General features: G+C 29.8%; 1 protein-coding gene across 11 annotated transcripts in view; it reads left to right on the forward strand.

The window, feature by feature from the left end:
• LOC109604573 (microtubule-actin cross-linking factor 1) overlaps positions 1 to 17,854 on the forward strand; it is a 166,803-nt gene that overhangs the window by 70,701 nt on the left and 78,248 nt on the right. For 8 of the 11 annotated variants that reach the window (XM_049961749.1, XM_049961753.1, XM_049961764.1 and 5 more), the window contains exons 1-2: positions 2,184 to 2,573; positions 8,508 to 8,569. In XM_049961749.1, coding sequence (XP_049817706.1) covers positions 2,438 to 2,573; positions 8,508 to 8,569 — 198 coding nt within the window. In that variant the 5' untranslated portion in view covers positions 2,184 to 2,437. Of the gene's footprint in view, positions 1 to 2,183; positions 2,574 to 8,507; positions 8,570 to 17,854 lie in introns of those variants that run through there. The other 3 variants (XM_049961785.1, XM_049961788.1, XM_049961781.1) reach the window with 2 other exon arrangements.

The following is a 17,854-nucleotide window of genomic DNA, read 5'->3' on the forward strand; positions in this document are numbered from 1 at the left end:
TTGTTAAATTTCTTATCAGTTCAAGAAAAAAATTGTCATATTTTCTATTTTTCCATCATAAAGGTGACGATCTATCTAAAATTTGATTTAACAGGTAGATAATCCATCAAATGCACCACAGAGCTTCATTCAACAACTTAATAATAAAGACATCTTAAAGTAGCCTTCTTCTAGTAGACACAGTATAAAAAGTACAAAGAATAAAATATTATTAAACCAATATTTCAATGAAAAACAAAAATGAAAACGAATAAATCCTTGATAAGCGACAATAATCCAAGAATCGAGATTTTGCTATTAATTACGTCGAGTTATTTATTTTAAATGCAAGACAAAAATGCCATTTCCATATAAATGCAACCTTCCTTGGCCAACAAAACAATTACAATTTCGTTTTTCGATCTCGGGTACATTTATAAATTTTGTGTCGCCGCTGACCCACTTCTTACAGACCCATATACGTCCCGTGAATCTGACAAGTCAATGATACATCACGCGCTCACTTGTCGAAACAATCGTGCCCTAAAGTCCCCCCGTCCAACCCATTGGTACTCTTGTGCGCGACTGTGTCACCGGCCCAAACAAAATAAACATTTTTCGTTCGGATCTCTCACCTACTTGGTGACGTAGACGGGCGACTGCTATCGCTACTACCATAGCCGGCCAGGCGGCCAGGATCAGCCGCCCATGTACCATGCGTTCGGCAATTGTTTCTTGGACGATTGTCAGTTGGTTCCTCCAGTGGAAGTCGATCGGTCGCGCGCGACGCTCGTTTGTATTTTCTCTCTCTACGGCTCTCTTCACTTGTTTACATTGTGTGCCATATCATCTGTAATTATTATAGCGCTGTAAGTGATCATCGCTCTCTACCAAATATCTTCTGCTACATCATTTCATTTTTTTAAAAAGTTTTATTATTATTCGAAACGAATCTGTGTTGTGTTGTTCGTTGGTGATCAGAAAATTTTGCTACTACGATGGTGTTTTTATCTTGCAAGGTACTAGAAACTGAGGATTTTTACAATCAAGTGTCAGATTTTTCTACTTATTTAATTTCAGTCTTTTGACTTCGTTGTGTTCAAACGCTTCGACTTTGTGACAATGTTTTTATTTAGTAAGACTTGGAAAATATTTCATCTGTTTCCATTTTCCAATTAAACTTTATACTTTACTCCCAATTATATATACTTAATATTTTCTTCCCAACCAACCAGGAAATATTTCAACCTGATATGAGAAGTGCAAATTAAACCAAATTGTGTTTCCTCATTTTTAGTTAGGTTTTATAGTTTCTTGAAGATTAGTTAATACGAATGAATTAATTATTCATGTCTTTAACGACAACCATTATTATTAATTGCTGGAAAGTCTTTGGTTATCATGGAAATTATATACCTAAAAATTTCATCTCCAAATTACTAAACTTTCTTTATATATTTAGGAAATTTAAAAGTCACAATCAGTTTAAAAAATAACAGTAGTTTTTAATTTTTTTTTATGGCTATAACGTTAAAATTGATAAAAATGTAATTAATAGAAATCAAAAGTTACGATTACATTTTGTAAACATGTTTATTAGTGGAGACTTTTTACGGGTCTCACAATGAGTGCAAAAGGTGAATGATATTTGTTTTTCCTTTTGCTTTAAAAAAGGACGTATTGGGGAAAATCGCGTTTCGCAAGTAATAAATGATAAACCTTTATATAAACACCTCAATATTCGTGAGAAACAGGTTTGGACAAACCTTGAAGATGATGAAAATATAAATATTTATACATCTTTTATCTAAGAATAAGTTTTTAAGATAAGAAGATCAACCGGAAACGCGGTACCATTTCATTTATATTACTTTTCAGTTTGTTTTGTCACTAAAAGAGCTGATATCGTCGAAGTATAGTTTATTTTGATGAAAAATTGTCCATTTGCATTTCTCATGGCTGTTTGTAAATTGGCGCCCAACGTCAATACCGACGTCGCAGTTAATTCGGATTTAAATTAGTCAATTATCGTAAGGACGTCGGCGATTTACCTGTTACGATCAAATACAATTATCATAACAACCCTTGTAATGCAGTCAACGTACAACTTAATCCCCCATTTTGATGGAACAACACAACACTGACCAGTCATTCAATATTAAAATTAGCTTTCAGACTCTAATGTTTTTGTTTCTTGTTTATAGCTAATCGAAGCAGCTACTTAGTACATGTAAAAGCCAACCCCCGACCCCCCATCGAAAACGAATACATTCCTCGAGAAGGCTCAAATATAGGACTTAATTAATCTAACCCCCCTAGTAACGAAGTAACGCGACTAAACCTAACCCACCCCCCCAAAAAAAAAATACATATAAAAATACACACACATACGTTAGTGAGTTCAGTTCTGTGTACGTACCAATGTTTTGAGTGAAAGGAAAATATATGAAATAAAAAAATGTTGCCGCAACACTACTACAAGAACAAATTGGGGTTCGATCCCCGCGAAACGGTCAACGACGGACCGCCGGAAAAGTACAGGAGACAGGACGTGCCGCCCCAGGGATACGAAGAGAATTTGACCAAGTTCAAAGGTACTATTTGGGAATTATTTATACAGGCTACATCAGGTACGGTGGAGGGTTTCTAATTTTTCCTAAGCATGGAGTGTGTCCGGTTTTCTCGATGTTAACACGTTTGGTTTGTATGCTAACCGTTTTTCGGAGCTTATCATACAAAAAACGAGAGTAATTTCAATTTTGCATGAACGGTGAATGTTGCGTTTACGATCCGATATAATATTTGCGGCATTTCGCAAATTGAAATGACGCAACTAAATGTTTATATGTTGCTATTAAAATAATTTTGTAATATTAGAGGAAAAAATGTAGCACATTTCGTCGCAATAAAAAAATGTAAACATAAAATTATGATTTGACACAGTTTTTAGTCGTCGCACGGAATTGTGCGTCGTTTAAATAAATGGACAATTATCCGTTGTACTTGATGATTTTATGACGTTATTGATCAATAACTAGCTGCACTTGTATTTAAATGTCAAATCGCCTTTAGAAGCCGTAAAAACTACCTGGCATTCAAGCCTGGTCATCGGTAGGATTAAATTTTCGCCAAACGATAACCGTTGGTTCTACTTTTTCAAGAGAATTTTAAAAGCCTTTAATTTCCTTGAATTCCATTTTTTGCCACGAGATAAAATACTTGTGGTAAATTTTTAATAAATAGGTTTTTTATCTTATCCGTAGCAGTTTATCATCATTGGTCGCGGTTGAAGGAACGCAAAAAAGTTACATTTATTTTATCTACTGATAGTGTAAACGTTGTAACGTTTTTTGTCAATGCCCACGTTTAATATGTAAATCTGTGAAAGAGACAGAAACACTTTTACTTTCATCTCGATTTTGAACAATCAGACGCTAGACTTCGTTCCAAAAATAATCATATTCACAACAGGAACCGTTCGTACATCATCGAAGACTTTTATAAGAATAATAGATGGTCTTGTTGGTGCATTTTGTTGTAAATAGTTCTAAAAGCGGGTCTTGGGCAATAGATCGTTATCCAAACACTTGAACATTTGGTTTTTAATATCAGAATGTGTATCTCCTGAAGACCAGTTTAGTATTTACAATTTAAATATCTTTATGCCCGTCTGAAATACCACGCAAGTGCGATCACATTTCATAAATATATCCAGTTTATAGTTTTCCAGCTAAACGATTCGACATCCCACCAATTGTTTTACCTAATATGGCCTTCGATCTGTCGTTGAAAACACATTAGCTACTATTCGTTAATCACACAGTTTATAATAATAATTCGGGGACATTCCATGGAGATTATTTGAATTGTTTAAATTAGAAAAGTTCGATTGATTTGTTATTATTTATGTTTGTGTGAAAAATTTGATCTTGTTTGCCTTTACAATTCTATAAGAATTCATTACTCAAATTTTCCATGATCTCGTTACTTTTTTAACATACATTCAAGGCCGAATATTACACATGTAAAGCTCTAAAATAAACATCCTAATATTTATTTTATTTATATTGATATAGAGGTGTCTCAGTACAATTATTGATAAAAATATTTGGGATTGTCAAGAGTAAAAGCATACCGTTTTTAATTTTCAGAATTTACCTATGGGGTCGTAAATAGACCATTCCTGAAAACTTCAAATTTTTTAGCAACAAATATCTACTCAGTACCTACTCACCAAATTTTAGTCAACAAAATGCAATTGAGTAGAGAATGAAAATACCTTTCAAATGAAGTATCACAAGACCATTTTTTAAAAATTTCTTTTGGATTCATTCATACATTCTTGACTTTATATGAGTTTAAATATAAAATATTACAAATATATAATACAATTACTTAATAATATAATAATATGACATAAATTGTTGTTTTTACCACTAAATTTCATATAAAAAATATTATTAAACTGCACAACCGTTATGTTAAGTTTTCTTTCCTTTTATAATCATATATTCAAGGTAAAATATTACAAAAGTAAGACTGAATGTAATCATATATACAAGAAATTTGATATTGTTTATATATTTACATTTAAATTATTGACAAAATTCTTAAGAAAAATATTGGAAGATTTTATTTTTTTTTAATATCCATTTGTTATATGTTTAATATATACAAGGTGTGTCTACAATGGGTGATGAAAATTTTAGAACAGTTAAGAACAGGTCCAATAATGAAAATAATCTAAATATTTTTTTTTTTCTAAACTTTCTCCTGGAAGAAAATACTACCCTTCACATTTAAATATCAAAAATTGTTTTTTTCTCATATTTCGGTAACTTTTGGTTCAATCGTCTTTAAATTTGGTATGTATTATACTGAAATATATACCTACAGTCCCAAGCAATAACTTTTACCATAATGTCACAGTAGCGTAGATCCTGGGGGGTTCTCCCTTTTCTTTTGCCTTATTTTTTACGCCACTACTGTCTAAAACTATTAAGCTTTTCATATTCATTGCACAATTTAAAAAAAGGTACTCTTGATTAATATTAATCATCACATACGTTTCTGGGATATTCCAATTTTAAAGTTCACTTTTACTTTCTTCAAACATTAAATTAAAATGATTCAAAACCGGCTGTATTAGTCAAAATTAAAGTGTATTACATTGAATTGTTACCATGTATTTTGGATAATATATAGTAAATTTAATTGGACCAAAAATTTTTGAATTTAAATTTACGGGCTTGGTTTTCTTCAGTGGAAAAATAATTATTTAGATAACTCCAAAATATTGGCTACCTGTTTTATAAGCATCTTGTATACATAATATAATTTATAATATTGAATATATTTAAAATTAAATTTCAGTTAAAAAAATATAAAGGTATGTAAATTGTTAATATATTATAATACTGCACAAATGTTAAATTAATTCATTTAAACCACAGACAATTGACCAATAAATAAAAACGAGTAAATTAAGTTGGAATAACTGCTGTAAAATTCTTACACCTCCTATCAAACGGTGTAATGTTTATTTTCGATGGTGACCAACGTCTACAAATATTACTTATGCACACATTTATTATATCTTCGCACATCAGTTAGTGTTTGATAAGCGTACATTTTTACAAATCGTGTTCTATTGACGCTCTTGCGTATTTAATTACAGCTTCGACATGCGGTGAAGGGTATTTGAATTTTTTGTTAAACTTTTTTGTAATTTTCGAGTGGGTTTCTTCCGATTTTCTAACATAAGATCGACTGAGACGTCGATCCCAATTATGTACAACAGCTGATCAGCATACAATGCATCAATAAAATATTGATACGTTCCTGTAACAGTATGTCGTAATTGTATAATGTAACGTTAAACCTTTTTATAAGATACCAGTTTCACACGATAATGAACAATGATATAATATTACGAAGTAATTGAACAATTATTTATAATAGAATAAGGCGCTTTGAAATTTATGTCAGTCCGTAATTGTTGTCGTCTAAAGGAGTTTGTCATGACAAAAATACTAATTCGTGCTAATACTATGAGAACTCTGCCACCGCCAAATGCGGCGGGGCCGAATTATTTTCAGTCCACTTAGCGCGAGTTCACAAAGATGTCTTGTTCGGCCCGTATCTCGCATCGAATTTAGTACTTGAGCTGTACTTAAAGACTCTTACGCACAAATCCAGTTGGGCATTAAGCAAAACAGTTAGTTATTAAAACGCGCTCATTTAGATAATGAAAATTGATGTCATTATGTGCAGTATATGAAACATGTCGTAATATACCATATTAACATTTTCAAATGGGGCCTTAAATTTATACCATACTCGAGAGTTGCTTAATCTAGGAACTAATTAAAAAAAAAATCAATAAAATCAGCCATTCAGAATTTTAATTTCCATTTAATTACTTTCAAGGAAATGCAATCTGTAAGTGTTTTACATAAGGCTTTTTACACCCACGTCTAATTTTCGATGTGATTGTATTCGTGACGTGCAGTGACAATGAAATTAATGGAACTGTGCTAAAATTATGTGTTACTGTATCAATGATTGATCGCCTCTTTTTACAAAACGTGTCTACGGTATTAAACTAGACCTGTTGTATAAATATTCAAATGGTCAATTTTAATAATAAACTATAATTAAAATTAATTGAAAAAAGGTAAAAATATACATATTTACGTATAAATATTTTTTTAAATAAAATAAACGTTTATAAATGTTGTTTGTGTAACATGGAAATAACATTAAAACAAACGAAATTTTATTTTGAGAACATTATTTTCACTTTTCAGAAAACTATTTGACTGAAAAAAATGAATGTTTGTATGCGAATAATATTTAATCTAAATTTATTGCAACAGGTGTTTTTCATGCAAATTTATGTTAATTTATTAACAATTTTTGCGTGTTTCTTTGCACACTAACATATTTTCTATGAACTGACATTTATTTAATGAATTGTTGTGTATTACACTAGTTTACAGCGAAATTATAGAAACTGTCTTATATATGTGTGCAGAACACGAAAGTCATTGTTATTACTATTTTTTTATTTAGATTTTGGCAAATTTGTGTTATAAAATTGATCGGAAGAAATTTGTCGGAGTTATAGATGTATAAAGTTAAATTTCATACAATTTTTGTCCATTTTCAGGCACTAGTCATTTGGGTATTTTTTTCAGCAACAAATAAATCATGGATTTCAAGCTTTGGTAGACTAAATGAAAATGTTACGATGAAAAGAAAACTAAACGACTATTCATATTTCTATGTTTGATCCATTTGTAAAGAGCTTTTACTTGAACTTTTACGTTTTCTGTCTGTCGGATTTTCTCGGATAAGAAACCAGGGATTGTCTACCATCATTTGTTCGTCCCTGAAGCTTTGATATCCTCTTTCAATTTCAGCCATGTGCAGGTGAAACTTTTCACTTTGTTCGTCGCTTTGAACACCTAGATTTTCTGGGAGAAAAACCAAATGACTGAAGAAAAAATAAAACTTAATTGTCTCCTGTGAAATTGGAAATCAAAATTAAATGTTTGTGCCATATTTTTGTAGCTTTTCGACGTAATTGGAACATTTTATTTGTTCAAAAACTTGTTTACGACTCCCTGAAATGCTCCTAACGTTCAGGATTTATTAGATACATTATTATTTAATTGAACTTTTTGATAATATCTAAAATTTCAGGAATCTGATACTATTTAATAAACATAACACCTATAAAATTGAAATTACAAGGAATTTCAGTTTCATCAGTTTACACTTTTTTTTGAATGAAAAATATCCATATTTAGATTTTAACGTGTAAAACCAGAGATATTGAAAGTATTTATTGTTGAAAAAAATTACTCAAGTGGCTAAAATGTATGAAAATTGAACTTTCTACAGCTATTATTATTTTTCTTCCTATCTAAATAACTTAGGCACCGTTGGACGTATAATTTACCTTTCTAACAAAATATTTATTTACTTATTAATCTTAATCGGACAAAACAAAAGTTTCCATTATCTACGTAAATGTTCAGTGCACTTAACTGACCGAAAAAAACACATTTTCTATATTTCAAAAGTTGAAATTTGTAAACCGGTGTAATGAATATTTTATGTGATTTTTTATAAATTTAATTAAGTTTTAATTGTAAATGTTTACGTGTAAATGTTTATCGTTTAGTGTTAAAACGTATCTTTAATGTCACTTATGAAACATGGAATGTGGCAAGATGAAAATGTTACGATTCGAAGTCGCAAGACACAGTTTAAGACACACACACACTTTGGAAACCCTAGAAATTAACATAAATTTAATGTTTATGCAATCCGACACCGTTAATTAACCTACCGAAATGTCGCATTATTATGGGCGACTTATTAAAAAAAAAAAAGAATTCATCAGCACAGTGCGGCCCATTAGCGTCGCATACGTGCAATTAATAATTTTTCGTTGCACAATGTACCCGCCATTAACATGAAATTTTTAATACGTTTTCGTTTTCGTTGTTTTTTTCCAGATGAGCGAGACGCTGTCCAAAAGAAAACCTTCACGAAATGGGTCAACAAACATCTCAAAAAGGTAAGGAGGAATTTCTCTCTTTTGTTCAGCGGCGTACCGAGAATTTTTGATTTAATGAGTCACTACTGGCACTTGTTCGTGTTGTTATTTACGAAACGTCGATGATTGAGATTAGAACTTATCGGTTTAATAACGCATTTCTAAATATTGATTTGACACTCGAACGGCCGGCCAGGATGTTTAATGTTGCTGAAACTAGTTACGGTTGTTTCGAGTAAATTTCAAGCTCGCAGACTTTAATAAGAAAACAGTACTCGATGTTCGTGGCATGTGGAAAAAACTGCGGGCAATTTCAGCACGGCGTGATTTAAAATTGACCGTGATTATCCGCACTCGTAAATTATTGGTAATTCCCCCTTGTTCCATTGATGGTTACATCACGTCGCGAAAAATGCTCCGACACATGTAAATAAATCAAGACCGAACAAAGATACAATTTAAAGATAATCTATCTTATTAATGGACGGGGCTAGACGACCTTTGCAGAGGTGTACCGACAAAGTTGGAAAAATGCCTTTTAATTAATATCGACCAATCCTGTGTGCCGTGCACTCGAACCAAACGAATCATTTTTATCATTAACCGAATGCTGCGATTCGCAATAAATTACTGTTATACTTACTTATATGGGTATGGTTAAGTGTTACAGTGATATATTAATGAAATACGCGGAGACATGCTGGAAGACGCATGGATCCCATACGATTGTTTATTGCGACAATGAATAATCGATTGTCGTTTTATTGTCACCTTAAATTCTTAACTTCCCTAATGATCCAATATAAATTCAATTGTTGCGATCGCAGCTACCAGCGAAGTGTTGTATCTGTTTTATTTCTACATCATCACTTCCTTCTGGATTCTCTAATTGGAAGTTGTCTTTGACCAGCAAGTTTCTTGGTAACATCACATTTATTTCTTCAGTTAAAAACTTATTTTATCTTGGTATTAGAATATTTTATCATTGAATACAGCCATTTTCAAATTTTGTGGAATAATTTGTATACGATCATCATTTCAGTCCTCTTTTTTTATTGTAAATTGCCTTTGTCCAATGTCAAAGATTTTCGCTAAAATAAATTTATTGTTTTTCATTTATATTATATGAAATATTTGCTAAACTTGTACTGTAATTTGATTTCATTAAAAATAAATATTTATATTCATATTTTTGAATATTGTGGAATGATTTTGTACACAAACATCACTTCTGAATTATTACTTGAATTATTGATTATATTTGTCTATTGCCAAAGTTTCTCAATAATATAAAATTATTTTTTTTTTTTCAGTTAGATACTATGAAATCTTTGCCAAACATGTATTTTAATTTGTTTTCATCAAAAATAAATATTTATAGACATATATTTAAATTTTGTGGAATGATTTGTACAAAATCAACATTTCTGTTTTCTTACGTTAATTGTTGGTCATCTTTGTCCATTGTCAAAGTCTCTCGATAATAAAAAAATATTTTTTTTTTTGAGTTCAATTCTATGAAATCTTTGCCAAACTTGTATTTTAATTTGTTTTCATCAAAAATAAATATTTGTAGACATATTTTTAAATTTTGTGGAATGATTTGTACAAAATCATCACTTCTTTTTTCTTACGTTAATTGTTGGTTGTCTTTGTCCATTGTCAAAGTCTCGCGATAATAAAAAATTATTTTTTTTTCAGTTAGATTCTATGAAATCTTTGCCAAACTTGTATTTTAATTTGTTTTCATCAAAAATAAATATTTATAGACATATATTTCAATTTTGTGGAATGATTTGTATACAAACACCACTTTTGTTTTCTTACGTTAATTGTTGGTTGTCTTTGTCCATTGCCAAAGTTTTTCAATAATATAAAATTATTTCTTTCAGTTAGATACTATGAAATCTTTGCCACACATGTATTTTAATTTGTTTTCATCAATAATAAATATTTATAGACATATATTTCAATTTTGTGGTATGATTTGTACACAAACATCACTTTTGTTTTCTTATGTTAATTCTTGGTTGTCTTTGTCCATTGCCAAAGTTTTTCAATAATATAAAATTATTTCTTTCAGTTAGATACTATGAAATCTTTGCCACACATGTATTTTAAAGTGTTTTTATTAAAAATAAATATTTATATACATATTTTTAAATTTTGTGAAATGATTTGTACATAAACATCACTTCTGTTTTCTTACGTATACGTAATTCTAATCTTAATTTGAGAAAAGTAAAATGGAAAGTCCTTCTGTTTCTTTTACATAATTATTAATTTATGTTAGGTATAAGTTTAGTCTAAAAATTGTGATTGACATGGTTTGTAACAAATCTTTGATAAGTGTGTTAGAGACAAAGATTTGTTAGACCGATAAGCTTGATAGTTTTGACACTAATAATTTAATCCGTAACTGTTTAAAGCATTAAATTTGAAATTCTCCATAGTAATTTACAGTAAACAACTGAGTGGTCTATAAAGTGTATTAACGCAATCTAATCTATAAAAGAACAGTGGGCAGCGAAATGATCATTAACACTTCAGCCTAGGCATGTTTTACGATTACATTTCGAATGTAGAAAGGTGCAAGCAACGTTATAACGTTCTTATTATGCAAAATAGTCTACAAATGAATGATATTCAAATTATCGGGCGCGATTTAATAAATATTTTAAGTGTGTCATTGATTTTATGTAGCGTTTTTATTATTATGTGACCATTGGTAACGTGCAGCCGGGGCCGGCTTTAATAAAAATAACCAAGCACAAAACGTAACGGATCCCGTGATGCAAAAGAAGTTCCGCGGATTAGAATATAATAAGGGAACAACACAAACAGTTACCCATATATTTTTCACACGATTCCTCCGGCATTGTCTTCCGACCGAGCTAAATGGCGTAACCAATTACCGTGTGCCGAAGACTAAAGGTCGCGGATCATAATGAAACCCGCCGATGAACAACAAACAATCTTTCAGACGACCTTTATCGGTTTTAAAAGGTGAATTGAAATTTTATGGAGTACGAAGAGAGGATCGTCTCAGTCATCGAGGCAATTTTTTTCTTTTGCTTTGGTGCAGTGAGGTACACTCTGGAATCTTAAAATTATCGTATTTGAACTAATAAAAAAAAGAATTCCCATTTTTATCTTGATGATCTACAATTGATGGGAGACAGTTTGAAATAATTGATATTTATATTAATTAATCATTGATTAGATTATTGGAAATATTCAATTTAATTAAGCAGATACTATAATAAAAAGCAATTGTTTCGGTCACATGTTATTAATTAATTATTTAATTAACTAAAAAAGCTTTCCAATCTCCAAACACAGAAATAGAAAATTTTTTGTTTAGATGGCTAATTTAATCTTAAAATCGAGTTTATATTAATGAATCCTGATTATTGCTGAAAGAAAATTCAAAATAATTAATGCTGAAATTTTTGATTAATAATATTTTAATAAGTTAGAGAGAGAGAATAGTTGCTTCTTTCAAATTTAATTGATTAATCAATTAAATAACTAGTAGGTAGAGAAAAAATTTTCTTCAATTCAATTTTAAAATATTCATCGATGAATAGTTTATAATTGGAAAGTCACATAAATCATAGAATCTTTGATTTTTATTCTGTTGATTAAAAGAGAAGATAAATCATTAAAATAATTTGCCTATTATTTTTTCAGAATATCTTAATTCGTTAAAATTTAATCATGTAGAAGCCTAAATTTGCTTTTGTCATCTTTAATTAATTAACAGATCAAAAGACTTAAAATAATCATATTGGAACTGGATGATTGATTTACAATTGGGAAGAGTCAAATATTATAAAAACTTTGATTCTTATCCTGTTGATTAAAAAAGAAGAGAAAAAATTAAAATAATTTGACTATTTTTAGAATATTCTAATTTTTTATAATTATAACATGCAGAATCATCTTTAATTAATAAACTGATTAAAGGATATTTTCAATAACCAATGACCGAGTAAGGAAGGAAATTTTCTGCTGTCTAGAATAACAAATTCAATTTTAAAATAATGATTAATTTATAATTGGAAAGAATCACGTAAATTATAGAAATTCTTATTTTTATCCTGATTTTTAAAATAGGGGAAAAATCTAAATAATTAATGCACAAGCTATTGGTTAATGATTTTTTTAGAATATCGTAATTTTTTTAATAGCCAATTCATTCTTGAAATAATCATGTTGGAACTAGAATAATGAATAATTTAAAACTGGAAAGGTTCACATAAATTATAGAAATTATAATTCTTGTCTTGACGATTAATATAATAATTAATGCTTAAACCTACGGTTAACAATTATTTGAGATATACTAATTCATAATTACTTAATCCTTCTGCTGTAGGTAATTGTTTTCTCATTGTTTTTTTTTTTGATAAAGTTTTATTGAAACATATTCCATAATCGATTGAATGGTAAAAGTGATAAAACCAGGAGACAATCGCCATTGTTTAGTAAAATTATCCTTTGTGACTACTTTGTTTACCATATTCGCTTTCGATATCAATAACGGAATACCGATCCGAAAGAGTTATTGTTAATGACCGAATATGGCGTTGACGTTTTGTTAAACAGATGAATCAGTGTGATTCATAGATAAACAATGGTCAAGTCGCCTACGTCATCAACAGAAATTGGAAATTCTCAGGTGAAACATTTAGCCGATGGCTCTTACAAATAACCGTTTTGTTTAATCTGTTGTGGAGGATGTTCCGAAGAAAAAAAAAGGCAACAAAATTATAGTGTTTATCTTATTAAAGCTAAATGGAATGCTGTGCATGATAAATATTGTCTTTTTCTTAAATATCCCATCACATACCACGTACGGTATCATTTTACCCGTGTCTTAGCCTCGGGTATCACAACATTTTTACGAAATGTTAAGAACGCCAATGTCGCCAATAATTCACATTCCACAATTTCCGCACGAATCTGAATGTCAAGCTGACATCACAACGTTTTATCACAGTCGCGAGGTTGTGAAATGTCGCTGGCCCAATCTCCGAACTGAATGGATCTATTTTTAAAACGGCAACAGGAAGGCAAGGTTTGTTGTAATAGGCTTCAGGTCTGGACAGATTTTCGAATTTTCTGCTACCATGTCAATGACATCACTAATTATAGTTCCCTGGAAAGTAAACATAAACACATACGAGACATGGAATGAGTAAATGTTTAAAATAATTTCGCGACTCCGTCCATGACTCTTTTAATTGTCCATTTAGGAGTAATGTACGTATATTAAGACGTGTCATTTCTTTAAACCACATCCTTTGTTACAAGAACGTTTATTAGTCAGTTGTTCTTGAAAACTAGCAATTCCGTAATATTTAAGATATTTTTAGATGACATGTGCAACGGAGATGTTTTGACCAACAGAATATGTGAAACATTATATTTTGTAACGAGAATGGCGACCGTTTTGAAACTGTAAAACGTGTTACAATGTTTCGCTTTAGTTAAGATCCTTTCATAATATTGAAATCCCGCGGAAAAATGCCAAACATAATCTACACTTGCAGTAACCTCAATAATAAATCTTGCAAAGACAATTAAAATGATTAAAATCTCCACAGTGATATGAAAAAATGAATTATTAGATTATGAATTTGCATATTTCTTTTCTGGAACGTTTGTTATGTAGAAGAATACATTTTTGATGATCATTAACTAAATGAAATTAGCACTATAAAATGCAGTGATTAATAATTATAGAAAAGTCATTATTACTGTTGTGTAGTTTCTGAAAATTTAATGTGTTGTAAATTGAAGGTTGAATTGAATTTTTACTTAAAATAATAAGATATTGAAATGCTATAAATAAATTGCAGAAACAACCTTCTAGTTACATTTTTAATTAACAAATAATTATTATTTAGAATGTAGTTAAAAATTAATAATTTTTTAAAATATTATCACGTTGTGAAATTTAATCATTTTTATCTCGAATTTGTATATCTAATCAAGTAAACTTAGGAATGTCGTAAGATTAATTCTATGACATAATTATTGTTTTTATTTAATTTTTTTTACTTCGCTATGTAACACAACATTAATTTATATTTTGGGATACATTTATTTTTACATAAATTAATAGACTATGGGTACAACAATAATAATTGCATAATCAAATTTAAACTGTTTCTATTTTAAATAAATAAATTTTATTAATATATATGGTTGAGTTTATGTTAATTTTTTATTGTATTATAATTATACTTCATATAATGCAGTGTTGTTTTAGTGACATTTAATGATTTGTACTTTACATTTTAATTCCATAAAATAAGGAATGCCATAAAAGCCTTTATGATATAATTTGTATTGTTAATATTTAAGAATTTATTGTTAGAAAGTTAGTTCTACACTCGTATTTGTGCCTCAAAATTAAATTGAGATCTTTTTTGAATTATTTTTACAAACTTAATTTTTCAATAAGAAATATGTAATAATAATAATATATTTTTTTATGAAAATTATATTTTATTATTATTAAGTGATTAATATTTAGATTGTAATTTTTGCTTTTGTTGTCTTTAATTAATTTATTGATTAAAGGACCTTTTCAGTAACTAATTATTGAGGTAGAAAGAAAAAATGTTTATATCTAGAATTCAAACCAATTCAACCTTAAAATAATCGTGTTCGCATTGGAATTATGATTAATTTATAATTAGAAAAAGTCACATACATTAAAGAGACTCACCCTGTTTATTAAAAAAAATCTTAAAATGTTAAAAAGTATTAATTAATTCATTATAATTTAATTGTTCAGAAATCATTCGTTATTTTAAATCAATTAATTGATTGAAGAAGAAAATTTTTCATTTTATTATTAAATTATTAAGATTTAAATTGTAATTAAGTATTTAAAAAATAATAATAATATTTTTTTATTTACACTATTTAATTTATTTTAATTTGGTTACTTTAATTGTTATTTTTATCTCATAAAATAATTAACGCCATAAAAATATTTATGACATAATTTTTATGATTTGTTATTAAAAATTTATATGTTTCTATTTTTGTGGTGGATAATATATATTGTATAATACGTAATAATAATTTGTCGTTGATTTTTATCTATAATTTTAATATCTAACTAATCACTCAAACTCAGAAGGACTATAATAAAATTTCATATGATAGTAAAACTAATAGAAATTTTGCTATTGATAAATTTTATCGGTTCAAACGCAATATTCAGGTGTATATAGTAAATTATCAGTTTGTTTAACTATTAAAGTGAATTCCTGGGTTAAATTTGAATGATTTAATGGCCGTAGTACATCGTAAAAACATTTGTATCTACTGGTTATCTCTTATTAGAATATTGCACTATATTTTACAATGGTAATGTTGCATTATCGGAGATTATTCATGTGGGCTTTTGTAGTCTGATGTCTATTACAGTATACCATTGTCTACGAACCTTGCATTTATTGTTTTACTTAAAACAACTGAAAATATCATAAAAAGGAACAATTTAATTTCGAGTAATTACATAGAATGTTGGTTTGTCGACATAAACTTCTCGCTTTCACTTATTCTTATCTCGAACACTTGAGACGTTTTAGAACTGTTTATTTTTTTCCTCTTCGAGCACACTTGTGATCAGTTACTGTGGGAATATATTAACTTTGTGGGTACATGTTGGTATAATGTCTATTAGATTTCGCTCCTTTTTTGGCGAGCGCTTACCATATATCATGCATTAAATATTAACTATGCCCACATTATTCTGGTTCTTTTCGTTTCGATGTTGACAAACGATCTTTTTAGGTCAAAGGAATGAGGCAACTGAGGTGATTTTTTATTTTAAATAACACTTTCTGTTTCTCATTGTTCGGCAATTTATAATCGGTTCATTTTGTTTTTGTTATTGTTTCTCTTTTTTTTTGTGGTCCGATAAACGATCTATTTTGTTTACCTGTATCAGAAATTGTTCCGTAATTGAGTTTGGTACGATAATTGCCATTTATAAATGCCGAGGCACGAAGCCTTTATCTGTTCATCTGTTTCATTATTCATACGGTCAGCCTTTGTACTTTCCGTGTTCCGCGGCTCTTTATTAGCGCTTTTCTACGAACGCAGCATCCGTCAATACATTCCAATACTGACGTCATATTTGCACTGTTATCCATATCTGTGCCGTTTGCTCGTCCCGCATGCACACCGGCTCGCTATCGATCCCAAATAGTTGCCAGACACACGTCGCCTTCTTATTAGATGTGGGGTATGCCAAATTTTTATTGCATATAGACGTGGATCATTTCTTTAAACTAATAAAGCTGTCCTCGATGATCCAGACACTTATTCGTTTGCCTTGGCATTGATATAATGGGATGATCAACTTCCATTCCGTTTCATTTATACTTAACTCTGAGGAACCACAAAAATCTGTCTCTTGTCTATGACGTTCCAGGTGTTTCAAACAATCCAAAGCAACCTTATGAGATCGAACATTATCCTATTGGAAAACAGGACTTTGAAGGTTCCTAGAAGAAGGCAGCAAATGGAGTTTTGCCACCAATGAAAATTAAAGATTATATTATACGTTGACGCCCCAAACTCTCCAGTTGTTCAACGTACAAAAGGGATTTCGCCTTTCTCTGCAGTGTCTTCTGACACGTACACGGCCAGACATAATTGGAACTCATCACTGAAGACGACCTCATTCCATTCCACATTCTAAAACTGTCGTTCTCTGCATTACTCCAAACCTTGTCGACGATGTTTCAAAAGTCCAAAAGACGAGATTCTACGTTAAACACATTCTGAACTCGACACACGTTCGGACTACTCTTTCCAATAATTCCAGACAGTGCTTCGACTCAGGTTTATGCGATTGACAGTTTCAATAAACAAATGTACAACCTCTTTTAAGCCAATAATCAAACTAAATTAGATGACTAATGGCATTTGAAATGTATGAAAGAACCCTTTAAGCACTTCAAAAGTGGAATAAATGCTTCATTGTATGTATTTGACACACAAAAACTATATGGCACAAAAAACCTTCAAAATTTAATCATTTTTTATCTCCACATAGAAAAAAGTACACAACAAAGTTTGTTAAAAATGAATCGCCGGATCTATAAATTTTATATCACTGAGTGTATAATCACAACCAAATATTTACTAAAAAATATTTTATTCCAACAGGAACTCTTCACCCAAGCAAATATTATAAAACTATAAACTATAATCTATGTAGTTAAAAAATTTAAAATAAAAACAAGACACCGATGAGTTAACCCATCTCTG

The sequence above is a fragment of the Aethina tumida genome, chromosome 1 (genome assembly GCF_024364675.1).
Source record: "Aethina tumida isolate Nest 87 chromosome 1, icAetTumi1.1, whole genome shotgun sequence".
Lineage (NCBI taxonomy): Eukaryota > Metazoa > Arthropoda > Insecta > Coleoptera > Nitidulidae > Aethina > Aethina tumida.